Source organism: Passer domesticus, chromosome 24 (genome assembly GCF_036417665.1).
Source record: "Passer domesticus isolate bPasDom1 chromosome 24, bPasDom1.hap1, whole genome shotgun sequence".
In the NCBI taxonomy this organism is placed as follows: Eukaryota; Metazoa; Chordata; class Aves; order Passeriformes; family Passeridae; genus Passer; species Passer domesticus.
In genome coordinates, this window is record NC_087497.1 from 3,070,407 (window position 1) to 3,098,339 (window position 27,933).

Below are 27,933 nucleotides of genomic sequence, written 5' to 3' on the forward strand. Positions count from 1 at the left end.
GAGCAGGTGGGCAAAGAGCAGCACCAGATCTGCTGCAGTTAAGGCAGAGGGTCACAGCCAGACTGTTACTGTGCCAGGAGTCAGCCCTGTGCCAGAGCTTTCCAGGCAGAAAGATACAACCAAAGGCATTGTACCAATGTCCCACATCAGACAGCAGCCCCAGAGCAGGGATTTCCAGGCTGGAGCTGTCCTCCTGGTCCCTGTTAAGGTTAAAGGACAAGCACTGCCATTCCAGGTACATGCCCTGGGGTGATTGTTTCAGTCTCCTTTGGGATGTTTAACACACCAGGAGCCATTCAGTGGTTTCATGTACTGCAACAGGTGGTCAGCAGTACAGCACCAGGCACTACACACAGAGTTCACCTCAGGACACTGCAACACGGTTCAGTACCTTCTCTTTTGTTGAAAGTATTTAATAAACCAGTATGCTTGGCATACTCAGTGATACCAGGTTATTCTACAGCAGAATGCAGGTGGTGTAGCAGCCAATGGACCATTTTGGAGAGGTGTGATTTGCTACAGGTAGGCAAACAGTTGCCCCAAATTCTTGAATACCAGACAGGAATAGAATTGGTCAAAAATATTACTCTTCAAAACAAAGCCATAAAAAAACCACAAAGAAATTTACATACATTCTACACTAAGCTAGTATTCATAGCAACCAGCTTCTAGAGGCCCTTGTGCAATTACCAAATTGCAAATACACACATAGGTAGAAAAAAAAACCCCCAAACACCCTAAAAATCCCTCCAGCTATTTTGACTTCCAAGAAGTATCTGCAGAGTCAAAGTCCCTGTGCAGTAAAGGGTTTGGTTTACACCGAGCCTTTGCAAAAGGCTGCCAAGCCAAAGGTGTGGCAAGCTTCTGTCAGGCCATTCTCAGACAAGGCTCGCACAGCGACTCGGGCTCCTCTCGGCAGACACAGCTACAAACTACTCCAGCAGCTCCAGCGCAGGGTCCGCAGCGCAGCCCCGCAGCTCCTCTTGCGCTCCTGCAGCTGCCCTCACATGCTGGCAGCCTGCTGGGGGGGCACGGCGGGCGTGGGCTGCCGGGGCAGGGTGTACATGGCCCCCAGGAACTGGTCGGCGATGCGGCCGGCCTCGCGCAGCCCGCTCAGCAGCGCGCCATGCACCGTGGCCGGGTAGTTGCGGATGGTGTGCTCGCCCGCGAAGAACAGCCGCGGGATGGGCTGGGGGCACAGAACAGCAGGGCTCAAATTACCAAGAAAATAACAAAATAAAGCTCTATTTGATAAGCAGTGTTTGCAGAGGGTCATGTCCAGCTGTAACTGAACCTCTACAGGCAAATGCGGTTAGGAAGAATACTTTCTAATCCTGGAACATGAACTCTAGCACAGTAAGCAAACAAAAACTTCACCAACTCACTTAAATCAGCAGTTTCTCTTTAGACTGAGACCTTAAACAACTACCCACAGAATCACAAAAAGTGGGAGAAAAATAAATGTTCATATATTACATTCTGCAGGGCATCATTTTAATCATAGCTGTGTGTATTAATGACTTGTATCATTAGAACAAGAACTCAAAGCCAAACCCACACAGCCTTTCCTGGCAGTGCTTTCAAACTTAATTCTCTCAACATGATCTGGAGATGACCCCTGCCTTCGTTGTGTTGGCTCCCCATTTGGAAGAGACTTTTGATACCTGATCTTCTCACTCTGGCCTTCACCCTCTTTCAAATCACTACAACTCACCTAAATATGGTAATGGACAATAAAAATATGGAGTATAAAACACAGGTATAATATTAAATTCTCTGTTCAGACATAACCAAACTGGCTTTCTGAATAAAAATGCTCTTTTTTCAGCAAACCTGTGATGACAGAATTAATGAATGAAAAAATTAATTATTTTACAGGTTTTAATCATTCATCATAAGACGCAAGTTATCTAAACTTGTGTTTAGGTATGTATGCAAATTTCTCAAAAAAATCATTTTGTTCTGAGGTTTTTCTAAAAATAATTTCTCACCTGTGGAGCACCTGGAATGGCTGGTCCTGGAGTAATTGGCTGAGCCATCAAATCATAGTCATTTCCAGAGGATCCAGCAGCTACATAGGAGTAGGATCCCCGGGCCCAGGGGTCAGCACGCCAGCGGGACACCACGGTCTCCTTGGGCTGAGACAAGACAGGAGCTTCAGTTGTTGGGAAAGTGCAAATTCTCAGTTTGTGACAAATACAAACCATGCAAATTGCAACAACACAAGGGGCAAAGTCCTTGGGCTGAAGGTAGTGGCAGAACTCCACGTTTATATTCTGTGATAACACACACTAAGGTGAATCCTTGATGGCAATTCCTTAAATCTTTCCAAAATATTACCAGACCCTGCTGCATGTGGACTGTTTGCTCTGTTCCTTCTCCCACCATCCACCTGGTGACCAGGCACCCTTCCCTGCCCCTCCAGGGCTGCCCTGACCTGGGGCACAGCGCTGCTGCCAAAGATGCCCTTGAGGATGGCGAGGCAGCGACCGACAATGACATCGTCACTGATGTTCTCCATGATCCCTGCTGCTTCTCCTGCTACCAAGGCCAACAAAATCGGTGCTGGGGGGGAGGAGAGAAAAAAGAACAACTGAATTATTGAAATTGAACATTTTGATCAGATAAGTTGGACTTGGATAGAAATGGATCCGCAGTTAAGGCAAAAAGTTAGACTAAACAAATCCAACAAAATAGTCTTATTTTCTACCATCATGTCAATATAACAAAAATAAAATTATTTTTATATGCCATGGTACTATTATCAAGAGAACTTGTGTACTAAAAAGTAAATAAAAACATCAGGAATGATGTTTCAATGTTTCATGGTCTAACCACATTAACTGAAATGGTAATTGTTGTTTTTGATTTCAGCCACCTGACTTGTGCTTCAGCATGAGGTTTTACTGCATTTCTCTTTCATGTCCACCTGCTCTGCCTATCTTCCTGAGAAGGAAGGCTTAGAATTTAAAATGTGAATCTAATTGGTACATGACATGATCTTTCCATCTAAACCAAAACCACGACCCTACTTGTTAACTACATAATAGAGCCACAAAGCCACAGGAACAGCCTTGCTATCCAAGGCTCATGGCTTGTATTTCTCCAGTAAAATCTTACCAAACATTTTAATAACTCAATAGCCTAGAAAGGCACTTCCCTTGCACATTCCAGTTAACAGAGAAACCTGTCCTCCTTATGTCAGAATGGAAGAAAACCCACTGGTCATCTGCTAAACAAGTAACTCATTTAATAATGCTCCTTATACACACCTTTGCTTTTAGTCCGGTCAATGGCTGTAAAAAAACCAGTACACTTACTGCAGACATCTCCTGACAATCTACTGTGGCAGCACCAACTACAGATAAAGCAAAACTACTAATGGCAAAGTCCTGCTGTGGTAGTAATGCAATTTAGCAGGCACAGCCTGGAACTGTCTGCAGTCAGTGCTGTTCTCTGCTTCCATTTGTCCTCCTAAAAATACTATCTTTTTATCATAGCCACATGTGAACACTAACAGCATTTTAAAAAGTGGTTTTTTCCAGATCTGAAGCTATACAAATAAGACACTGGCAAAAGCAGACATGCACCAGAGTTACCTTTGTACAGGTTCCAAAAGAGGAAAAGTTCTCCTCTGCTTGCAGTAGTGCTCCCAACATGGCCAAACAAATTGACACTGGGATCCCAGAAGACACGATCAAAACACAACACAACCTAGAAAGAAAGCATATCAACAGTTAGGAAGAGTGCAGGGAAGAAATAAAAATAAAGACAATTACACTCATTGATGTTTATCACTGGACAGGCCATGAAAGGGAAATGTGGTGAATACAGAGTGCATACACATAATACATAGAGGTGTATGCCTGCAGCTGCCTTCCCACAGGTTAGTGTGCTCCCAATCTTCTGGTTAGCAAGTTCCATCAGATCTACTTCTGCAAGTTCCTCAGAGTTTTCATCACCAAACCCTAGCAAAACAGCTGTGGGAAAGGCATTCTTCCTCTGCCCCACCAGCCACAGCCCACCCACATTTCAGACTCTGACAAGCTCTGTCTGCTGCAGCTCCCCCAGTGACAATGTACCTTGTTCAGGTTGCCAAACCCCATCCTCTGCACTGCAGAAGTTTTCCACTCAGGAAGAGGTGGCACAAACTGCACTGCTGGGGGCTGCTGTTTCAGCACTCCCAGGGGCAGAGTGCACAGCACAGCATCACACTTGTAAATGAAGGTCTGGCTGGTAGATCGGGTGTTCACAGCTATCACTTCACAGCCTGGAGAGGGGAGAAAAAACACTTTAATAGGCCATGAGGCAAGAGCATTGGATTAAAAATCAAAGAAATTACCATAACCACACCAGAAAGTATTTTGTTTATGAAGACAGCTTTACACTAACAGCACTTAACTTGTAGGCAAGTTGTTACTGGCCATTGAACTCTGTTCCAGGAAACACAATTAAGGTAGCATCTGAAAATGGCCTTACTGGGATAAGCCTAAAGGTTCATCCAGGTCAGTAAATATTATTTAAATATATCCATAAATAAACAACAACTAGAGAGTGTTCCTCTCATTACATTGCTCTCCCAACTGAGAGTTTCCCAAGCCCAATGTTTTGAAGACCAACAAAAAGATACATTCCTTCCATTACATTCATTTATATTTCTAATATCAGGTCCTGTGGCACCAAGCCTTAAGCAGTTCCAGACCTCTTAATCCAAATGCTTCAGTCAATGAAGTAAATAAGAGAATAAATGTGAACAATCAGTAAATACAACTGAAAAAGACCGTGTCAGATGAGTCTCAGAAATAATCAAAAAACCATTCAAGACTAATAAATTACTTACACAATCCCAGTAAGAAACATGGCTGTTTGTCTAACCCCAAACATGTCATGGGAAGGGTTTTACAGTATCAGTGCTCACACCTGCTTCCAGAAGCACTGAAATCCTCTTTCTGTGCCCACACTCCCCAAAGCAGTCTCCTGGAGGGTTCGTGTACCTGAAGCAGTGTAGCGAACCTGTCGAACTGCTGTGTTCAATTTGATGTCCAACCCTTCTGCCAGGGCCACTGGCACACAGGAATAGCCATTCCTCACAGTCAAGTGACTGCCTGTGAACTCAAAGTCATCATCCTAAAATGAAGAGGCATAAAAAGCATGGAGTCATAATGAAGTCCTCTAAGTCAACAGAAAATAATCAACAACTCTACACAATGGCAAAAAAGATTTCAAAGCCTTTTTTAGAGATTCAAACAAATGTGAAATTATTTCTGATTATTTGTCAAGTAATAAGTGTGGAAACTTTCAGCATAGAATACTGTTAAAGAGATTGTTCTGGCACTAACAAAAAGCTGCCTGGAATTTCATCATCAAAGAATAACCATATAAGAATTCAGTACTTGCACAAAAGCAGGTACTTAACAGCTAGAAATTCTTAATATTGACAAACTGTCATGAGAATGAAATAAACACAGTTCAACTTTTCAGTGAATTGCTGAGTACTGGTTACCGACCTGGTCCCAGTGCTTCAGTGACAGTGTAGAAAGGGGTGTGGCATTAGCAAATTCTAGGTTTGCAAAATGCCAGTCAAGTATTTGCCTGTCTCTTGATGACAAATAAACATCACTAGAAAAAACAAATATAACAAAGACATTTAGTTTCTTAGAACAGGCTATTGTAAATGCATTGCTTCTGAAAATGTCTTCATAAGTCAGTTTTTACTCTCTCCTTAGCCCAGAAATAAAAACATTAAAAACCACAGATTCTCTTTCAAACATCTGGACCTCTCTCATGAAAGCTGAGTATCAAAACACAGCAAATTCAGGTTTTTAAAGCAGAATTCATGTAAAATACTCAAAGGGAAGCTAAAAATTACATAAATAATGGCCTAAGTAGCATGCATAAGGACAACAACAAAAAACATAGTAAAATAGCACAGAATAATATTCTACCAATATAAGTAGAATTTTATGCTATCATTACTGACAGGTATTTAAAACCTCAAATGCCTTCTGAGATCAGGCACTGATCACTGCCAGGATTTCTACAGAATCACCCTAGCTCAGAACCACCTTTTCTGTTTGAGTCATCTCTGAAAACAAGGAAATTGAGTTCTAAGCTGAGGGAACTCAAACTCTGTGTTTGTACCTTTGTAACCTCTTGAGCTCCCATAACACCATTTCTGAAACTGAGGGAAAAGGTAGTAAAATAACTGCTTCCTAAGTATTTATCCTTTTAGTTTGTCTCTTTACCTTGGTGGATTGGCTTCAAGTTCTTGTAATTTCTCTTCCAGCTTTCCTTGTGTTTCTGCCAATTCATCATACTCCTATTAAGATTAAAAGCTAACATTAAAACCAGTTGACATGTAAAAGGACTTGAAGACATCATGTAGTATCAGACTGGACCTAGACACAAGAGAAATCACTAGAAAAATCACTTCATGGATTTAGTGGAAGCTAAACCAAGTTTGTTACTTTTTTCACTCCACATATTTTGCTCTTCTGTTCTTTGGATACACAGAGCGCTGTGTCACACTGCAGAAAAGATCACTTTGGTGATATTTCAGGACTTTAAACACTCAGAACTGAAGAACATGAAGGTCCATTACACTCCTGATATTTTAAGGGTTCCTATGGTCCTGAGACCTTCATATTCCACAAACTACTTCTCCTATTCTCCTCTCTTAAAAGTTTATAGCTAATACTGAACATGAAGATTTCCAAAGCAGAATCAATCATACTTAAAAACCAAAGACATGATCTGATTCCAGCTTTTATAGTTTCCTTTTTAAGGCACATCTTTACATCAAGATATTCCCAGAGAGGAGAAGTAACTCTGCTTGTTAAGACAGAGCTCTGTACATGATAACCTTTAGACAGAAAGAAGTCTTTTAGTCAAGAAACCCCCTTTATTTATCTTAGAGAAAAGTTCTCTCTCTTCAAATGTAGATTTTATTTCCAGACTATTGTGAAATCCAGCTGTATTAAAGACTAAATCTAAGAGAAATTAATCTTCAAAACATTACATGCTGTCTGACATGAGCCAGCAGCCTTACCTAAAACTGAGCTTTAGTATTCCCCAGCTAAAGGTACTCAAAGCAGATCAGTGTTAGAACCCAGAGCTACTGTCAATCACATTCTCCTGAAAGCACTGGATCACAGTGAGAGATGTGCAAACATTTATATTGGCTACTTTTATCTCCTGAAAAATGTGGCTAATTGGCTAATTTTTGGCTGCTGAAGTTCTGAGAAAACAGTGACACACTGCATGTATGTGATCCTTCACCTTGCAAAGTGCAGTCAGATCCCTGTGCTTGCTTTTCACCAGGAACTCTGCTGTGATATCCCGAGGTGGCTTCACTTCTGATGCCTCCTTGTACTGCTGATGAAGTTCTTTAATCTTCTCTTTTAAATTCACCATCTTTTTAGAGCAGGAAAAGAAAGAAAGAAAAGGGAAAAAAAGTCAAAAGGCAGATTTCAACAAGGTACTGTGTAAACTGGATATTCACCTCATTAAACAAAAGAGGTTTCCTGGTTTTGGCAGGTATCACTTATGCATTCAATTCTACCTCCAAGAAGCCACAGTAAATACCACCAACCCTAAACAGCACGGCTGAAACCCAGCATCACTGATTCCTTACTCTGTTGCAAGTCACTTGAGAGCAGTTCACAAGCATTTTTAATTTGAGAAACACAGAAAAGTAAAATCATCATTTACCAAGAGCAAAAATAATGGAAATTGTCCTAAACCACTGCTTCTGTGTGTAGTGAAGACAGTAAACATTTTAAAATAACCCCAAAAAGCCTCAGCCAGTATCAGCATCTCCAAAGGAAGCTATGAAACATCACTGTTTATTGTGTCTGTCCTCTTTCTTTCTTTTCCCATAGTCTGTTTTATGGTTTTCTGCCTAATCAATTTTTCTCCTCCTCGAGCAGATGACACCTTTGTCCTAACAGGGCTTCTATGTAGACCTTAAGCAAAGACATATTTTTAAGAACAGCATTAATAGCAATTTTCTGATATTTTTCTTTGGACATTTTTGTATATTTTGCCATTTTCTGAGGAACACAATGCTTATTTTATTCTAAATGTCATCATCTGACCTTGTTAAGAAGATCTTTCAATTCCTCCTGTGTTTTCACAATTTTTTTCCAGTGCTCAATCTGTTCATCCTTCACATGCTTCTCCTGCAATCTGGAAAAGGTGAGAAGCAATTGTCAGCTCAACATAAAATCCTGGTGTTAATGAGAAAACTTATTATCACAATCCAATTAGTGGAATGCAATAAAACCACAAGTCATGGGATATTTTAGTAAATACTTGTGTGGCAATTGGGAAATTAATGGAAGTTTCTGTAAATAAGGGATACATGGCTAGCTAAAATGTGAGTGTGCAGTTACCTTCTGCTATTTAAGGCCATTACAACTGCCATTAGCTTTCAAGTAGTGTCAGTGCACTGTATGGACACCAATCACACTCCAGCAATGATTTTCAGGGAAGTTTTAAGAAGACAGGTTTGCTCCTTTAACCATTTGTGACATCAAGTATTAAGGGTAATGCTTAAATCTAGAAGCACCACAATTGTTTGAGGTATCTTGCAAATTCATCCACAAAATAGGAAAGTCTACAAAAAAGAGAGAAGCCACTTACTGTATGACAACCTCCAGGGCCTGACCTAGGGAGACAGGCTTATTATTGAGAACATTAAAATCCAGCTGATGACTGAGATAGGAGGTGGCTTCCAGCAGACGATTAAATTCTTGCTCCACCATTTCATCTTTCTCTTTGGGAACCTAGGAGACAAAACAACAAGCATGGTTCTTAACTCATTCATAAATAATGCAGCTGCTGAGAATAGCCCTTGGAAAAAAAATGTAATGCCCTCAACTCTCTCAAATGGTCAGACACCAAGGCCTGTACAACACAATGTCACACTTTGGCAGGATGGGCACAAGAAGAGCTGTCAAACCACAATGACAACAGACTTCTCTTGCAAGAGAAAACCAAAATGCCTTAAGGGCTCATAAGATTTCCTTACTGGAAAGAAAGGTGTGCTCATCAAAGCTACAGATGCTTGCCAAAGGCTCTGATGGTAGGATGGCTCTACACAATTACAAGGCTTTAGAAGGCTTGGCATAGCTCAGTGAAGTAGACAGACAGTCATTTATCTTCTGGAATGGTCACTGTAAGAACTACCAACCCAGCTTTTCTAGGATGATGGTGGAAACACTGCAGGACACGTATGGAATGGTGGTGTTTAACTGTACTGATGGTACTCAGTTAAATAGTGAGTGCTGCCAGTGTGAAAATACCTGTTACATGATGAGAGCTCAAGTGCTGGAAAGAGCAAACCTCACATCTGTTAAACCACTCACGGGTTAAACAAAGGTGAGAGAACTTGGCTTCCACAAAACCTCTGAAATGCAAAGGTAAAAACTCATGTGGAAAGAGCAGGTTATGGAAGAATATGTGCAGGTATGCTACAATATTACTAAAATGCCTAAAAAGGGGGACACAATATTTCCTTCTTCCCTCTCTGGAAGCCATCTCATGCTAGACCACTAGCCTGGTAACAAACATACTTGAAATATTACTTCTTTTTTAAAAGGTTCATGGAAACAGTATCAGACTTACAGCTTGTCCATTGGCTTCATAAAGTGGACATTTTTGTTTGATCTTTGCCAGTTCCATATTTACTTGTTTGCTGACCACAGCCATGGGATTTCCTCCTGGAAAAGATTTTATATAGTTAACAGAGACTCCTGTAAAATTTGTCTGCAATTGAACAAAACCTCCACAGTTAAAGCAATTTCAGAGACTAAAACACCAGCTCCAGTGTATGCATTCCAGTGAGCTAGTGCAACCCTGCCAAAGGTCTGCACCTCACAGGGATTCCTGCAATGAGGACATGGAAAAAAACCACATTTCTACTTCCAGGATCTGAAGGGTCCTACAGGGCAGCCAGAGAGGGACTCCTTGTCAGAAGCAGTATTGATATGACAAGAGTAATGGGTACAAACTGAAAGAGGGGAAATTTAAGCTGGATTATTAGGAATAAGTACTTTCCTGTGAGGGTGGTGAGACACTGGAACAGGCTGCTCAAGGAGGTTGTGGATGCCCAACCCTGGCAGTGTTCAAGGCCAGGCTGAACAAGGCCTTGAGCAAACTGGTCCAGAGGAAGATGTCCCTGTCCATGGCAAGGGTCACTGGGACTAGATGATCTTTAAGGTCCCTCCCTATCCTTTAAGATTCCATGATTCTTTGAGTTAAACATAAAAATATTACAGTCTTTCAATAGGCAAACTGAAATCTGTTGTTCCATGATTGTGCAGGTTCTGTTCTTTGGAACCAGTTTCTGTATGCAATTTAATAAGACTAATCATGAGACAGACACTAAATTTAGGCTGTCAGTAAAAACAGGGGTTTATTATGGGTTTTACAGTATTTTATCATTTCACCACATTGCTGAAGGATATTCCACACTAAGCAACTGCCCATCTTCTCAGCAGAGTAGCCATGTAAATACCTGATACCATCCCATAAAACAGTAATAAATAGGAAGAAATTTGCCTTGTTTGCCATTGTTTTTACAACTATTTTTGAAATCACGTGGAGAAAGTACTTTTGGGGTTTCAATCTGAAGAAGGGCTATCTCTTTAGAAAGGCTCTCCATTTCCCCTCCTCCCTTGTTTTCCCATGTAAATAGAAAGAATAAATTCTGTCTCTTTAGGGTCTCTCCCATCACAATCACTTTCATAAATAGTAAAGCTCTAACTGCCAAAAAGCCTGAATGAGAACACACACTTTGAAAGAGTTAAAAATACCCAATTATTTTGCCCATGAAAGAAAATAGCATTAAAATTTCACATTTACAGTATCTTGCCCCCCAGTTTTCCTCCCCTGTCTTTTTGATTTTGAAGAACTCACCCAGTCCTGTCACCACCATTGCTCCCAGATCAGCAACATAATTCCCCTTGCGAAAGGTAGCAACTCTTCCTCCTACTCGGTCCTTGAAAAGCAAGATATGAAACCTCCAGTTACATTCAGTAAGACATCCCACTGAAATATAACCACTGAAACATCTGCAAAACATGGTGCAAGTATTCTCTTAACTGAGGGTTCTATAAACAGAATGGGCATTTTTCCAAAAAGCTCTGCAAATAAACTCTATCACAATTAATTTGCCTAAGTTAAGGAATAAAATGCTTAAGTAGCATTCAAAAAAGGAGAAGAAAAAAGAAATAAAAAAAACTATGCCTAATCTGATTTGGGCAGATTTCACTATTTCTACAGCAGGATCCACTGTGATTCCAAAGCCAATCTCTTCACTGTCCATGCACAAATTTACTTATGTACTAGGTTTCCTCCTCCCCTTGATGCCTGAAGATTTTTAGCTTTTTATACATTTTTCATATATTTGTAAACTTTGTAGACTGTCAATACACAGTTACAACTTCTAGTACTTTCCCTTTAGTCTGGCATTCTGGACTCACATTCTGCTTTCTGATGAAAAAACAATTTCTAATCATGAAAGAAGATTGTTTTAAGCTGTTTCTGGTGTAAGCACACAACACTAGCTCCTGACTATCCAGCCCAGCTGTGAGAAAGCATCAGAAGCTCCCACAAGGACAGATCCACTCCTTGTGAGCCAGGCTCAGTAGCAGCAATCCACCCTGACTGCCTGGAACACCACTCAGTGACCCACCCCAGTTCCAGTACTGAACAGGATTGCTGGTTAAGCTGCAATAGAAGTAAAATAGCACAGAAATTCATACTCTGGCTTCCAGAACTGTGACATCCATTCCAAAACTCTGCAACTGGCGAGCTGCTGCCAACCCAGAGACTCCAGAACCAATAATGATCACCTTTCCTGTCTTCTTGGCTAAAGAAAGAGAAAAATCAGCTACAGCAGTCCTTTATAAGTGCAGTATTAAACTGCAAACAGTCTTTTTAAGTTGCATTTAAGAGATACCAAGAACAAAGAGCAGCTTTCTTCTTATGAGTAGTTCTGACAGAATAAATTCTTTAACAAAAAGAAAGCTGAAGTAATTCTGAATATAATGCTAAGAGAGGGACAAGGAAAATACACCAGCAGAATATCTGGAACAAGGAAGAAAACAGGAGAAAAAATGCTTCCAGACAACTGTCTGAAGAAGAAAGCAATTCATATTAATTGGAGGGAACAAAGTATCATGGCTTGATTTCTTTCTGCCCCAGAAGAATAAAACTTAAAAAGGGCAGAGAAGCTCACTGGCAAAATTCAAGAATCACATAAGTATGTAACAGATCTAAGCACAATATTGTGTTTCTGACTTTAGCTATTCAAATGAGGGACCAAGATAACTCATTAAAAAGTGACAGTCACCAAATTATCTACAGAAGATTTGCCAACAATTTTTCCTCTCAGTGATTTACATAAATACATGGCTTCTCTATGCCAAAATAAAACACATTAACATCAATAGCCAGATGGCCTTCCAGCCTTTTTTAAATTTTCTTAGCACTGCAATTCTAAAAAAGAACACTTAAAACTGTCCTAAGAAATCATGGAACAGACTTCAACTAGAAACAAAGTTCAAGCCTCTTACTTGGAAGGGGTTTCACTCTTTTGTAGATGCCAAAGTTGATCAGCCCATGACGCTCCAGGTAGCTGTGGACCCTGTGAACAAGCACTGTGTCACCTGAAAGAATGCAGACATTTTCAAAATGATTCTGTATGTTCAGCAGCACATCCATACTGAGCAGTATTCACAGCAGCCTGGTCAAGTGCCACTAAACACACCCTGCCCTCAGCTCTGCTGCCCTCCTGACCCACTCATCTTCCTCACGAGGCCTGAGGCAACTTTTCTGAAAAGCTCCCATGCTGTCCTGCAGTTCTGAACCCTGCCTGAAAAGCTGAACAGGACATTAGGTGCTTCTTTTAATCTAGTGCAGCAGAACACCTTTTCTAAAACTGACTGCAAAATCCCAAGATCATGACACAGATGTGATTTGCCAGTATTATGCCAATACTTACAGCAGCACTGAATTCCCATTTTTATTTTTAGAAGCACAATAACTCATTATTTTACAATCCTTGACAGTATATTTGCATTCATTTCAACACTATTTTCTTCTTCAATTATTTTTTTATGGATGCCCTCCACCTTTTCCCAGTTTATTGGGATCTTGTCTGAGAAGTGTGGAATGGTCTCCATTTGCAAGCAGTAACTCCTCACTTTTTACTGCCTTCTTGCATCACACCCAGTCTAAGTCTTAAAAAAACCTCCCAAAAACCATATGATCAATAACGTTTTACAGCTGAAAAACCACCAAGAAGCTGCAGCAAACCTTAAAAGCTGCACATGAATTAATCCTACTGCAACAATCCATCTTTTTAGCAGCTTTTCTGAATCCTGCTAGTGATATTTCTTTATTAGACAATGAGCTCTACTAAATCTGAACCAATATCCCAGTCTGTACACAACCACTCCTGGAGCTGCACTAACAAAGGACTGAAGCATCTGAAGCAGCTTTTCCTCAAACAAAAGTGAAAGAAAACAGCAATGATACATCCATTTTGGCAATGAAAATCTTGACTTACTGTTATAAGGTGCTTCTAACTGTTGGATAGTTGCTTCAAATGTCAGCTGAATCTTTGGGTTATCCAACCAGAGCTGCAGCTGGATTTAAACAAACAACACAACACATCATATTAAGCAATATAAGAGAGGTGTTTTCCAGGCCCATGTTTGCTACCAAATACTCTCAGGACATGAAACCCCCTAATTAATTAAATTTTGGCAGGACTACCCAAGCCACACTGAACTTCACCTTCCAGTGCTTCTTAAGGTGCACCAGTCTGTTTGAAATTCCCACACGATTTCAAATTAGTGGAAACACACCAAAGTAACAAAGATGTGTGTGGCTGGCAAAATCAGCCAGCACTGTCTTTTTGGTATCAAATTTCATATTTTCATAAAAGCTACAGCAGTACTTATCACGTTATAAGGTTTATTTATCTCCAACATTTAATGATCCAATCCATCTTCACCAATATAAGATACAACCATGGACTACACTAGCCACACATACACAAAAAAACACATTTACAGGACATTCACAGTTCAAAAACTGAGCAGGAAGAATTGTCTGTGATATGTTAGTAGGTCAATTCATACTGGAAAAGAACTGCTCCCAAAAGAACTCCTACTTTGTAGCAGAGGCAGGAGTTAATAAATAATTTTACTGTTCCATGCCTAGTTCTAGGTCATACATAGCATTTCCACTCCATTTTGCATTCCATAATTACTAATTTATTTGGGTATTTCTCCAGAGTTGCATTACTGAGCTCCACAGTTCCTCACAGACACCAAGTTAAAGTGGAAATCCTACAACTGTAATGAATAGGAATGGTTAAGAAATATTTTCCTTATAATTTGAGAGGCTATTTGAGCCAAATTGCTAATTAGGAGTATGCACACTGCAGTTTGCAGCTCTGCTGAGCACTGGGTTCATATCAGCTGTTCCACAGTCTCTGCCATCCTTGCTGGAAGAGTTCCTCTTAGAAGCCTTCCTCAAACAGAATTCCTGCTCAGGAACTTCTCCATGTCCCTCTCTAGTGAATAAGGCCCACAGACCAGCAGAGCTGCTTTTCCCTGCAAATATCTCTCTCCAGTAATTTCTTAGTTTCAGTGGAAGGCTTTTCTGCTTCCAACACATTTGTCAAAGGATTATTTACTCACTGTTCATTTTGTGCAAATTGTTTTCCAAACTTTTTGGCATGCTCTGGCCTGTTTTTACACATCCCATGACTTCCCAGAAGTTACAAACTGAGTTAGACAAAAACATTACAGGAATAGCAGAAGTCATGCTCTTAGCATGAAGATGTCCACCACACATAAATTTTAAATAACTTCTTTAAGTTATTAAGCACTGGGTGTTACCATGGTCGATGCCCCATGATGTTTCTTGATCATCTGTAGTCTGTGAAAAAACTGAGTGGTGCATAATGTGTTTTGTCTCTTAATATGGTAACACAGCAATTTTCAAAATATTTCTTGCTTTCCCACTGTAATTTTTCTAACATTACCTCAGTTTTCCAAAACACAGGAGAAAGCCTTGATCCCTGTTTTGGATGTTATGAATACACTACAGATTCTTTATGCTGCTCACAGCACAGATCAAGAACTGGACAGCGCATTTCTTAACAACTTAAGAGCATGACAGCATGCCAGAAATGAAACCCCACTGTCTCAAAACCAAAAATTCCATCAAGTGCTAGACATGGTAACTGCCAAAAAGTCTTAGCAAGGTACACACATTTCCTGGCCTTTTTTCACCAATATTTTACAGCAAACTTACGGTGCGGTTCCTGATGTACAGAAACACCTTCTGGGTCTGCTGGGGCCCACTGATTATATCAGGGAAGCAGGCAGCTTCTTGAGATGTCATACGGTCATGTGGAAGTCTGCTCTGGAAAGCTGCACCCTCCACACCTACAATAAAAAGACAAGTAGTCTACAGGCACTGCAAAGGAACACTGCCCTTCCCAGCCAGAGCATGCAGCCAGGAGATGATACCGTGGCCAATTTCATGGGATGCTTTCCTTTAATTCTTTTATTTACTTCTGAAAGAGACACAGGTTTCCAAGTCAACAGTTCTTTGAATTACAGATATCTAGAGTTAATAAAAAAGCTACACTACAGGGGGGATAAAACAAACAAGCAAAAAAAAAAACAAAACCCCAAAACAACAAAGCCTGAAAAATAAGTGGGGCAGGGGCACATATCAGTACATAATATATAACACACACACATATATATGTGTGAACAATAAAACATAACTATTTTAGATGCCGTCCTTAATTTGTGTGGTTTCCAGTTTCTAACAGAACTGGAAAACTGTTTTAGATCCTGTTCAAAGCCAAAATATCTGTAATATGCAGGCACATGATCTACCATCCCCTCTCACCTGCTTCTCAAAGTTTAATTTGCACTGACCTTCTGCAGCTAGAGGAACCCACCTTAAACTCCCATTTTGCATATCTGATATACTTACAGCAGCAGTGCAATGAAATACAATCACACTTATGCATTTCCTGTGCTCCCTCCCCAAGTGCTGCCTACAAATAACAGATTTCCTACTGTTCTTTCTGAATACTCCACATGTAAAACACTGATGCTGAACCCATACAGGAGAGCTTTTCCCTATGGAAAGCCTTAATTAATAGTGGAACCTGCATTTCTACCAATCCACACGCTGGCAGTGATGTAACTGCATTTCTGCACCCTGCTTTCCTCAGTCTCTGGTATGCTGTACTACAGAAAAGTGACAAACTAAGACACAGCTGCATCAAGTGCTACAGCACAAGTGCAGAAAGCAAATCCTGAAGGCACAGCGAGCAAAACAAAGTACTGAGATGTGAAATACAGCAAGAAAAATATAAATCTCCCATGTCCAAGAAGAAACTTCGATCAGGACAGAGGACAGGGCATTCAATCTAGAAAGAAAGAAGCCAATATGTGCCAGGGGCAAAAAACCCCACAAGTAACACAGTATGATTAAGATCTCTTGCTGAAACTGGAATTGCTCAAAAGATTACAATAAATAGCAAAGTAAATATAAGATTGCAGTGTGTTACACTAACCAAAACAACTGCTTAAGAGTTTGAAGTTCATGTACAGCAGCACATGTAACTGTACCAGGGAGAGAATTCCCTGCTTTTAATTCTGGTGCCACCACACACCCCTTTAACTTGCAAGCATTTTTACTTCCCAAAGGTGCTGAAAAAAAATCAAGGAAGGAGATGGTTGTGAAACTAAAAAAAACACCAAACCAAAAAACCCCAAAACAAATCAACCAAAAACAAGCACATTAAAAAACCCAACCAAACAAATAAAACCCACAACCCAAAAAAACGCCCAAAACCTACAACCAAAAAAAAAGAAAACCCCAAACCAACCAAACAACAAAAAACCAACCAACCAAAAAAAACCCCACAACCAAAAATTCATTTACAAGGAAAGATCAAAAGATCTGTGTGATGACTCAAGGCACAGAAAAGTATAATTACTGACACAAATTTTACAACAAGAAGAAATTAGTAACAGAAGCTACAGAGCATTGCAAGTAAAATAAAATTAACCACAGGAGAAGTTGAGGAGGAACACCAACAATGTTTCCTACACTAATATTCAGCTGTGGGATGGAAACCCATAGCTCTACTGTGACTTCAGTTTCTCCAGCAACAACCAGTGCCCAGCCCTTCTGCTGTCCTTCCATCTAACACTGGCCCAGGTGTGCCAACGCCTGTGCAGGAATGCACATGCTCAGCTGTGAATTCTGTAAAACTGGGCATGGAAATCAAACCAGTTACCAATTCTCTGATACTTTATTCATGCTAACAATCTTAACTAAGGCTCTAGATGCTCAAGTGCTAGCAAGAAGGTCAGCAGCACAATTTTCACAGACTGGTCAGTGAAGACCTGAACTGCTGAACCTGACTCCCTGACTCTTCAGGTTTGTGCTAGAAGTGTGATTCTCCAGGCACCTGCTAGAAAGCCCTGTAGCATCAAACACCTGCAAACTCTCAGATGTGTGGATTTAAGGCAGCTTGGCAGTGTCTTGAAAAGCTCTGGGATTGATTTCTTCAAATTGAGCAGCCAGAGAGCATGGTGCTAACAGTTTTGAAAAGAACTCCCAAGGTGGGTTGAGCTGGGGGGGCTTTTAAGGCCAAATACCTATCATGGCAATACACAAACTTTAAAACTAGAGTAGCAGAGTAGCTCCAGATGTGCACAGGTATTCAGAGGAAAAAAGCGCTAATAAAACAACGCACAAGAGTGTTTCATACAAGAATTTAGAAAAAGCATAGCTATTAATAGCAAAGATAGCATTTTTATTTGGCCAACCACTGGAAGATCTTCTAAGAACTAAATGTCCTTGAATTTACTCCTGCAACTACACAGCTCAAATCTAAATGGATTTGGATTTCAGGCTGACTAAATCCCATTTCACACCCCTACTGCTTGTATTTCATGAAAGCTACACATTACAGGGATTACCAGTTTGAAACTACATGTTTCTCCTTGGAAAGGTTCTGCCTAGACTGGATTATCAGCTCCTCTTCTCACACATTTGCACACACACACTTGCCCATTTCCTGACATTCAGCACTAGCAAATAACTGGCTGAAGTTTTGAGTATACCCTTGCCCACAGAAGAAATCCTGAGGGATCTGCTCATTTAAAGATTTACTAACACATCTGCAGATGAACACACTGAATGAAGGATTCTGGCTGTTGAATTGAACAGTTATTAGACCATACTCTCAGCATATAATATAAAATATGCAGAATTTCCAGTCAGCCAATGACTACCTAAAAATGAAATAGGCAAGGCATCCTTAAGCCCATGAGCCACAATAGCCAAGCAAGTGGTAACATCCATAGCAGCATTTGGCTCCCTTACTTACACTAGCAAAGGATGCACTCTTAGATGAGTATCTTGAAGTTCTATTTGCTTCAAAAAGAGCAACTTGGAGGTACAGAATAGGTTCTGGAGCCTTTGACTCTTGTTTAAAACCCTAATCCTGAAGTGAGAGCAAAAGCAGCAGAGTTGGAGGAAGATTTTAAGTAGCACTGCAAGTACTTAGGAGTAAAGACACCAATCCTGTGAATGAAGCAGTGAGTACTGCCTGCAGCAGTACCAAGGCTAAATGGCAAATGCAATCCACAATCCAGTCCAGCAGCAGACTATGAATCTGCCCAGCAGACAATGTCCTGGGCTAAGTGCTGGCACACAGGTCAAACACAAACCCGTTCAAAAGACAAAAAGAAAGGAGCAAAAAGGTATTCGTGCTATGTTTCTTCAGCAGATTAGAAAAAAGGGTACACTGTTCTAAGGCTCTCTGTGTCAATCCAGGTGGTGCAGACTGGCTAGGCAAGAAACAGCTTTCTGTATGTTTAGACTCCTCTGAACATGGAGAGGAGTGGAGGGATGAGAGATCGGCCTGAGGCATTTCAGCACAGGTTAGCTAGCGCCCTGTTCCACAGTTGTTACAGACCTCAACTGAAATCTGAATAGCCCACACTTTTTAAACAGGTGGGAACACAACTCCTGCACCTCTTGCTAAAGTGGGGACAACCACACCCATGCGCACTTGCAAGCATCGATCCCTAACTGGCGGCTCTTGCTACCCAGTGGCAAGCATCAAACGCCACCCTCACCTGATGCTTGGCCGTCTCCATACCCTCCAGAACTGTCGTCTTGAAGTCCTCCTGCTTGCCCTGTGGAAGGAAAGAGGAGAACTCAGGGACCTTACTCCATATATTAAACCATACTGGACATAAAGGCCCGGCAGTTGGCGTTTTAGGTATTAAATTTCACCAACTAACTAAACCCGTTTTCTGAGAATCCCATCTTCTGGAACCTAGATTAAGGGCACCAAAAAATTATGTTCTAAAGTGTTATCCAGGTTACTGGAACGCTTTACATCAGATTTTATGGGAAATAAAGAAGTACACCATATGTAGCATTCCTGGTGGCTAAATATTTACGATCTGGCAGATGGATACCATCAGATTCTATGGATCTCAAACCCTGAGAATTTGATTATCTTGCCTTTGGTGCTCCCAAGTCTCCCCATATCCCAAGGAGATAGTTTAAAGCATTTTGAAAAGCCTCTTATGTTCAGGAGACCCTATTTTTTTCCCCATAAACCCTTCCTTTAAGCTTGATGCTAGACCAATTCTTGAAAGGCTCAGACCACTTACTTGGCTTCAGTGCTCTTGATACACCATCGGTGTTCTGACACACTAAGATTGTCTTTGAAGCCAAATGCACATGATACCATTGATCAGTGATGTGATCAACGCCCAGCACTGAAAGACATCAGTCTTTCAACATTCCCAGCACTGACAACATGAGGAAAAGGCTAAGCACACACCTGAAAGATCTGAAGATGTCTCAGAATTACCTTAGCCTGCAACTAAGTCCTAAACAGGACTGCAACACAAGCAGGAACAGAGCATGTTGAGAAGAGAGATGAGTACAGCTGCAGTGTTGCAGGAACAAACACACCTCACCCACTGCTCACTTCACAGGAGGCCCTGGCTCTGAGGTGAGCTCATGAGCAATATTCTTCCACCACCAGAAGTTTCCCATCACCTGCAGAGCTCAGGAAGCCAAGGCACACTCCAGAGATGGCCCAGTGCTGCTCAGCTGGCTCCTGCTGTACCAAGGCTCCTTCAAACCACACACTTCAACAGCCATCAAGTCCAAACCAACATGCACTGAAACACACTGCAATGGTCTCTGGAATGGAACAGCTGCTTCCTAGAGCACAACTGCTCAGGTGTAATCTCCAAACAGGTAAGAGCAAGGTCTGACCTGAGGCTAAACACACAACTGTGAGCACTCTTTAGAGTCTGGGTGGAAAATTTTGCCAGAATGTCATTGAAGGCTCTTAGGTGACACAGTAACTAGGAAGAATTTCATTTGAACTACAGATTTAACCCCTAAAGCAAGATACAGAAAGTTAAATATGTTTCCATACTGTGCTAAACTGGATTAAACTAGAATGTCACAACATTAAACACCTACAAATAAAACAAAATAGGAACTGAAACAAGACAGACATTTTCCCTCAGTACAGCAGAGGAGCCATAGTTAGCACTTGTATAAAATCAGTCTTCCAGCAGGGAAATAAAAAAACTCACAGAGAGACTGTGACAAATAATTGTATTTTGAAAGGCCTCACAAGAATCAAGTTATGATTCTGTGAATAAATGCATCTGCAACAGCAAGATGTAATTCTTTACTTGATCTACATTGCAAGTACTTTATTTTGCAAGGAACATTTAAAGACTTGCTTCCATTCTGGGAGAGACTAACACAACTGAAACATGAATATTTACAGTCAAGCATAGGCCATTAATTTGCAATAAGAGTTTCACCTGTGCCTCCCCTAAGTTAAGAAATTAAACAGACTCTGACTTCAGTCTATGGCATTCATAATCCCTGAATTAACACTGACAATGAGCAGAGGGGAAAAAGTTACTCTCAGCTTACTTACAGAAAAAAACCAGAATCTTCTCTTCTCATCACTATTACTGATTGCTGGGACACAATTCTAAGTGCTACCCAGTCAGAGCAGAGAAGTGTGGAAACAAGGCCTGCTAGTGAAAATTGCCTCTCCTTCCCTGGAAGAAGGGTTCTGGTTGAAAAGGAACTAGCAGCAAGCAAACCCCTGATCCCTGCTAACATCAAACTCCTGCAGCTCAACAGAACATGTGCAAGAGCAGAATCTGCTCCAAGCCTCAAGGCAACAGAGTAACAGACCATGAGCTGAAGAGCAATGAGGAAGAAGGTCCAGAAGGGAATCTACTTCAAATAATTATCCATTGTCTCAAAATTAAGAATAACTGCACATGAGTATCACAGAGTACTGAATTTATTTAGGAAAACAGACAAGTCAGATAAAATGAAGAGACAAAGCACCACTAAGTTTGACCATGCCCTTGATCTTAATCTTGATCATATTCAGTTCCTTGGAAAACAGCACCTAAAAATATAGGATTACCACAAAGTAAGAATACTGACAACACTAAAAGGCCAGGAGCAAGTAAAGAAAATATTCTGTAGTTCTAAAAATGGAAATCCAATTTGGTGAGGAAAAACAAAAAAAAAAAAAAAGAAAAAACAAAAGAAGCAAGCTCCTTGATTGAAAAAGGGATACTGACAAACAAGAACACAAATGTCATCAGTCAGCACTGAAAGGGAGTTTGGAAGCTTTTTGCTATTAGACAATATTCCTCAAGTAAAAAGAGAAGAGATACTCTAAGAAAATTCTCTTAACCATGAAATACTGTCACACCTTTTGCTCTGCAATAGCATGCAGTATATCCTGCAAATCCACCCTGTAACAGCCAGGACACCTGGAATTCCCCACAGCTGAACACATGAATGGAACCTAGTCAAGGAAGACCAGCACCGTGCTGTCACCTCTGGTGTGACACTTAATAACCCCCTGCACTGTAAGCTGTCTGTGGGGACAGGCTAATGAAATACCAGACACTAGCACCAGGACATTTTTAAGTTGCACAATCAGGCTTTTCAGCTCAAAAGCTGTAATGTGACAACTTCATGCTTCTACTGCATTACCTGCATTTTTACAGGCTTTAAACACAGAAGTGAATGCTTTAAGGTCTGCAATGAGTAAATTAACAGTAATATCCAGGCTAACTAAAATTTCTCTAGATTTTCAGTATGCAATCCTCCACTAGTATTACTGTCCAATTCAGTATTTCTTACTGAACACTTCAATTTTTCCTTCAAAGTGATAGGGAGAGAGAAAACCTCAATTATAAACACTGGTTTTATACACAGCAGACTCCATGCTGCCTCCTCCTTCTAAAGGGTGGCTGAATTAGAAGTTTCAATGCACTTTTAACAGCCAGCATAAGATGACCTGATGTTCTTGACACCTACATTAATAAAGACAAAAATAGGGAGATCCAGAAACACATATAGTCTCAGAAACCTTTAAAATTACAGTAAGACTAGCTGTGGAATGACAGCTTGAAATCTGTCTTCTTTCTACTTAATTGCTTCATGTATATTCACAGAATTTCTAGGAATAGAGAAATTATATGATGACCTGAAACCTACTCATTTCTAGGCAGCTGGATACAGCCTGTTTGAAAATTGGTTGTACCTGGATGCTAAACACAGTGCTTGCAAAGGAAGTGTCTAACAGGGTGCTGTGTGTATAGAACAGCATGGCTCATCACTGCTCATCTTCCAGGTTTCTTCCCTCATGGGACAAAACCTGTTCCACTGTACCTCAAACTGATTTCAACAATCATTCTTAGAGGCACAAAATGGAATCTGAGAGAAATCAAAAAGTGTATTCATATTAGGTTTTCAGGGATTAAACACCATGTCTAAGCTAAATTAAATAGTAAGATTAAAATATTTGCTTAATTACACCTATTAAAAATCCATTTTTGCTACATCAGCTACAACTGGGGTGGCAGGATTTTCATCTCTGCAAGTACTTCAGCCAAGCATAGGAGCTACAGTACTCCTGTATCAAGGCAAGAGCCAACAGCTGCAACAAGGAAAGGTTACAATGGCAAATCATAAGAGATAAAACACACCCACAGCTTTTAATATTTTTCCTGTGACTGAAGGTAGGTATCCCCAAGCTAACATCACTCCTGTGTTCTCAAACCTGCAAGCCAGAAAGTCTTCAGTTATCTTGATTTTCTAACAGTGACTTACATCAGTGATGAACCTGCAAAGATTCAACCACTAGATTTCAGCTCTTGTCTAACAAGAGTATACACATTATCTTCATGAAATCTCTTGATTCTGAACTTTGCAAAAGCATCACTTTCTAGGCAGCTGAGTGATACCAACAGACCTCACTCATGGTGGCAGCTGCAAACACAATGGAGGTAAAGAATAGGGTACTGCTACTACCACAAACTTCAAAAGCTGCCTCTGGAAAAAGACTGACCCAAAAACATCCCAATGTAAAGTGAAGCCTTCTCTAAGCTAATAAGGAAAGCACTGAATACTGAAATTTAATGCTGAAATTTAAGCAAACAGTATCCAACCAGAACTTAAGATTGGAGTCATAATTTAAAGCCACAGGAATCACAGTAGTTTAAATCTGTTCTTCTGCATAACAAACCCCCACAAACCAAACCTCTTTTCTCTCTGAGGAATAAGTGAATGTTTGTACCCAAGCAGGTGTGGCAGCAGAGAGCCAGAGAGGCTATTCTGGTCAATAAGCTTCCAAAGACAGGTCTATAAGGATCATGAGAATCCAGCACATGAGGTTTGGCTTCATTTGGAATTATATTAGTGCATATTCCTATCTTTATCAGGCTGTTCTGCATTTCTCCCTCCTTCCACATATGGGGCCAGCAAATAAAACACTGTAGAACAATTATTCAAAACCAGATTGAAACCAGACATGGGATTCATGATGCCACACCCAGCCCTACCTAATTTCTGTTAACAAATCAGCTAAATAGTTTCAGAGAAGGTCTCTCTCTACTCACCAGATGGCTCCTCTGGCTCACTTTCATTCTCTTCTTCTGCAGGAGCTGGTGGAGGTGGTGGGGGTAGTTTCTTCTCTTTCTCAGCTTTAGCATTTCTCTCTTCTTCAGAGTAATACTCATCTTCTGACAGGTTTGCAAGACTCTCATCCATCTCTCTATACTCGACCTGTGAAAGGCACAACAGAACATAAACACACTGAAGATGCCTTTAAGTCAGGCTACTAACATTAGTGCTGCAAGTAACAAAATTGCTTACAGTTTAAAGAGAAGGCTTGAGTTACCTTATGCAGACACCATGTTAAAATGCAACAAAACTTAACAAGTTCCAAATGTTTTTGCCTCCACCTACAAAAAAAGTCTTCAGCATCCTGTAACAGGAGCTTTCATCAAGCCCAGTTTAGGTGTGTTTTATTATCATTTAACCTCTCTGGATTTCTTCCCTTCCTTCATATCCCTGCCAAGGGATGAAAAGCAGCCTCTGTGCCCATTTCATGTGTTCAAACCTGAATTTCATCTGCTAAGCACAGATGACCAGAAGCACACACAAGATTTCCTGCAAAAATCCCACCTGTGCCCTGTATGGTCTCCTGCTTACTGGGAATCCTGTCCTAGTACAGAGGCTCACAGCTACTGCCCCTCCAGAATGGTCACACTGAGGGCTCAACACAGGAAACACCTCTTCCCCTCATCCCCCCTAATCTTTATTGCCATATATGTCTTGTTCTGTTACTGCTCCCCAGTAAAACAGATAAAATTATCAGCCAAAAAGACTCACTCCAACCTGAAGGAACATGGCAACCCCAAGAACTAGCCTGGAAGGGCTGCACCTCATACTGCTTAGTCACCCAAGCCTTAATCCACAGTAAGAAAGTTCTGTATATCACTGGTGAATTTCCCTACTGATTGGAAAGGAAAAAAGCACTTCTCAATATGCAGCCATGAGAAAAGTAAAAAGAAAGCAGCTAGTGATCCCCCAACATCCAACATGTCAGCTTTCACCAGGAAATGACAAAAACTCTGGATTTCTCACCAAAAGATCTTTCATAGTCCAATTTCAGCCACTAAAAAGGAGCAATCATGGGCACAATTCAAAGTAGCTTTGGGAAGCCTGTGTACAGGAAACCCTGGATTCTTTAAGACACTAATACAATCCATGATCTGCTATCTTTTAAATATTTACGTTCCACAATGTCCAGCATATTCAGGTTTTCACACTGTTGCACCTCCAGGACCTCCCTGTGAACTCCTGCTCTAAAGCAATTAACAGTGACCACTCAGCCCATCCATACATTACCAGAGGTACTTGAAGCCACACACAGCTACTTCTGTTGGCCCTCATTCCCTCTGAGCTTCCACAACTTCTGAAGAACAATCAAGTTCAATAAAAACCCCTAAGCTCTCCCCTAGATTAATTTTTAACCTAGATACCTTCCCAAACTAAGTTCATCCCACAAACACTCATGAGAAGGTGACCTCATGCTGGCCTGAGTGCCCAAGGGGACAGATGGTGCCCCAAGAGACAATCACCCTTTGCAGATGGGCACTGCCAGTGCAAAGAAACAGCACCAACACACCCCACACAGAGCACTAACTCCCACTGGTTACCAGACCACTATAAAGAAGGAATGCTGCCTCTGAAGATCACAGAATGGTTCAGACTGGAAGGGACATTCAAACCCACCTCATCCCATCCCTGCCATGGGCAGAGACACTTTTCACTAGACCAGGGTGCTCCACGCCCTGTCCAACGTGTCCATGAACACTTCAGGGATGAGGCAGCCAAGCTTCTCTGAGCAACATCTGCCAGGGCCTCAACACCCTCATTGTAAAAAATGCCTTCCTTATAGCCAGTCTACACCCACCTTATTTTGATTTAAGAGATGCACCAGACTGACTAACCCAATAGCTCCAACATATGAAGGACCAGTTCAGCCATCACACCACACAATGGCTCTGAAGAGCCACATTCAATGCCACAGGACAAAACAGTTCCAAAAAGTAATTTCAGCTTCCATGTCAAACATCCCAACCCCAGGCACATTCAAATCTTCACTAATTTCTGAAACAAGGTTTCCAAGAAAAGGTTTCACAAAAAAAAAACCCAAAAACAACGGTAATGTTCTCATCTATTCATGACAACAGATGAGAATTACATACTACACACCCAAACTACTGAAGACTTTTTACAGCTGTTGGATTTCACTGCTAAATCCCACCCTTACACAGCTCTCCAACACCAGTGGAGGGAAGGTGAGGAGCAGTGGGCTGAGCATGGCCATCACCTTCACAACCCTACAAAACTAACATCATCCCCGGCACACGAGCCTGGAGAGGCTCATCCATATACCACGGTAAGAGAAGAATTTGCTGAACAAGTGTAAGCTCACGAGCGCCCCAATGCACTGCCATGGATTTGGGGTGTTTTTACTGTTCGGTATCCGGTCAGAAACCGCAGAAAGTTCCTAAACAGCTGCAGAAAGCTCTCCTTTATGGCAGGGCACGAGTCCTCCCCACAGCCCACGAAGGTGAGCTGGAACAGGGGATCTTGAGCTTAATCTTAAGCCAAAGTGGCTTCGCGTGCCCTTCGCACTCAAGGCACCGGAGCCCTCGGTCCCGGGTATGCTTCGGCAGGGCCCGGACCCGCGCTGAGCCCCCGGCAGGGCCGGGCACCCCGAGAAAGGGCTGGGTGGGCAGGGCAGGCAGGGCCGGGCCCCCAGAAGAAGGGCTGGCCGGGCAGGGCCAGGGTCAGGACGCCCCGAGGAAGGGCCGGCCGAGCGGGGCCGGGCCCCCAGAAGAAGGGCTGGCCGGCCGAGCGGGGCCGGGCCCGGGACGCCCCTGCCGGCCCGGGCGTCGCGCACGAGGCACCGGCGGGGCCCGCAACCGGGCCGCCCCACACCTACTTTGGCTCGCTTGCGGCGGCTGGTCCTGCGGCCCTCAGGAGTCTCGGCGATGCCGGTGGTTTCGGCGCCGGGCGCAGGGGCGGCCCCGACGGCCGAGGGCTCGGACACACCGCCCGGCGGCGAGGCCCGCGGCGGCTCCTTCTTGCGGGGCGTGCGCTCCGAAGCCCCGCCGCCCTCCGAAGAGGAGCCCAGGGCCCCGGCGGCGGCGGGCGGGGGCACCGGCGCCTCCGGCCCGGCCTCGCCGCCCGCCGCCGCCTCCGCGCCCTTCTTGCCGCCCGCCAGCATCGCCCCCGCCGCACAAAGAGCCGCGCGGGGCTGCGGCCCGGCCCGCGTCACTTCCGGGAGGCGCCCCGCCGGCAGCAGGGGGCGCCACCGCCCCGCCGCGGGCCCTGCGCCGCAGCGCCCCCTGCAGGCCGCGGGTCCGCCTGGCAGCCGCGCCCCGCCCGCGGATCCGCCGCTCAAAGAGCCTGAGGGGACACGGGGCTGGCACATCGACCCCGGGAGCCTGAGGGGACACGGGGCTGGCACATCGACCCCGGGAGCCTGAGGGGACACGGGGCACTGAGAGGGAACAGGGCTGGCACATCGACCCCGGGAGCCTGAGGGGACACGGGGCTGGCACATCGACCCCGGGAGCCTGAGGGGACACGGGGCTGGCACATCGACCCCGGGAGCCTGAGGGGACACGGGGCACTGAGAGGGAACAGGGCTGGCACATCGACCCCGGGAGCCTGAGGGGACACGGGACACTGAGAGGGAATAGGGCTGGCACATCGACCCCGGGAGCCTGAGGGGACACGGGACACTGAGAGGATGAACAGGGCTGGCACATCGACCCCGGGAGCCTGAGGGGACACGGGGCACTGAGAGGGAACAGGGCTGGCACATCGACCCCAGGAGCCTGAGGGGACACGGGGCTGGCACATCGACCCCGGGAGTCTGAGGGGGCTCGGGACACTGAGAGGGAACAGGGCTGGCACATCGAC

The 27,933-nt window shown here is 42.8% G+C and overlaps 1 protein-coding gene across 2 annotated transcripts; it reads right to left on the minus strand.

Moving 5' to 3' along the window:
* Positions 1 to 388: 388 nt before the first annotated feature.
* KDM1A (lysine demethylase 1A) lies at positions 389 to 27,272 on the minus strand. Of its 2 annotated transcripts, XM_064398573.1 has the most exons (20): positions 26,948 to 27,272; positions 24,048 to 24,213; positions 19,203 to 19,262; positions 15,337 to 15,470; positions 13,577 to 13,655; positions 12,582 to 12,674; positions 11,769 to 11,875; positions 10,921 to 11,002; positions 9,628 to 9,722; positions 8,644 to 8,786; positions 8,097 to 8,187; positions 7,279 to 7,413; positions 6,246 to 6,319; positions 5,508 to 5,619; positions 4,995 to 5,127; positions 4,083 to 4,270; positions 3,600 to 3,714; positions 2,438 to 2,565; positions 1,992 to 2,138; positions 389 to 1,189 (listed from the first exon to the last, which is right to left on the minus strand). In XM_064398573.1, the coding sequence occupies exons 1-20, from the start codon at positions 27,230 to 27,232 to the stop codon at positions 1,004 to 1,006; spliced, it is 2,553 nt and encodes an 850-aa protein (XP_064254643.1). In that variant the 5' UTR covers positions 27,233 to 27,272; the 3' UTR covers positions 389 to 1,003. The 2 variants fall into 2 exon arrangements, with proteins under 2 accessions (XP_064254643.1, XP_064254644.1); XM_064398574.1 differs by lacking the exon at positions 19,203 to 19,262.
* Positions 27,273 to 27,933: the final 661 nt, after the last annotated feature.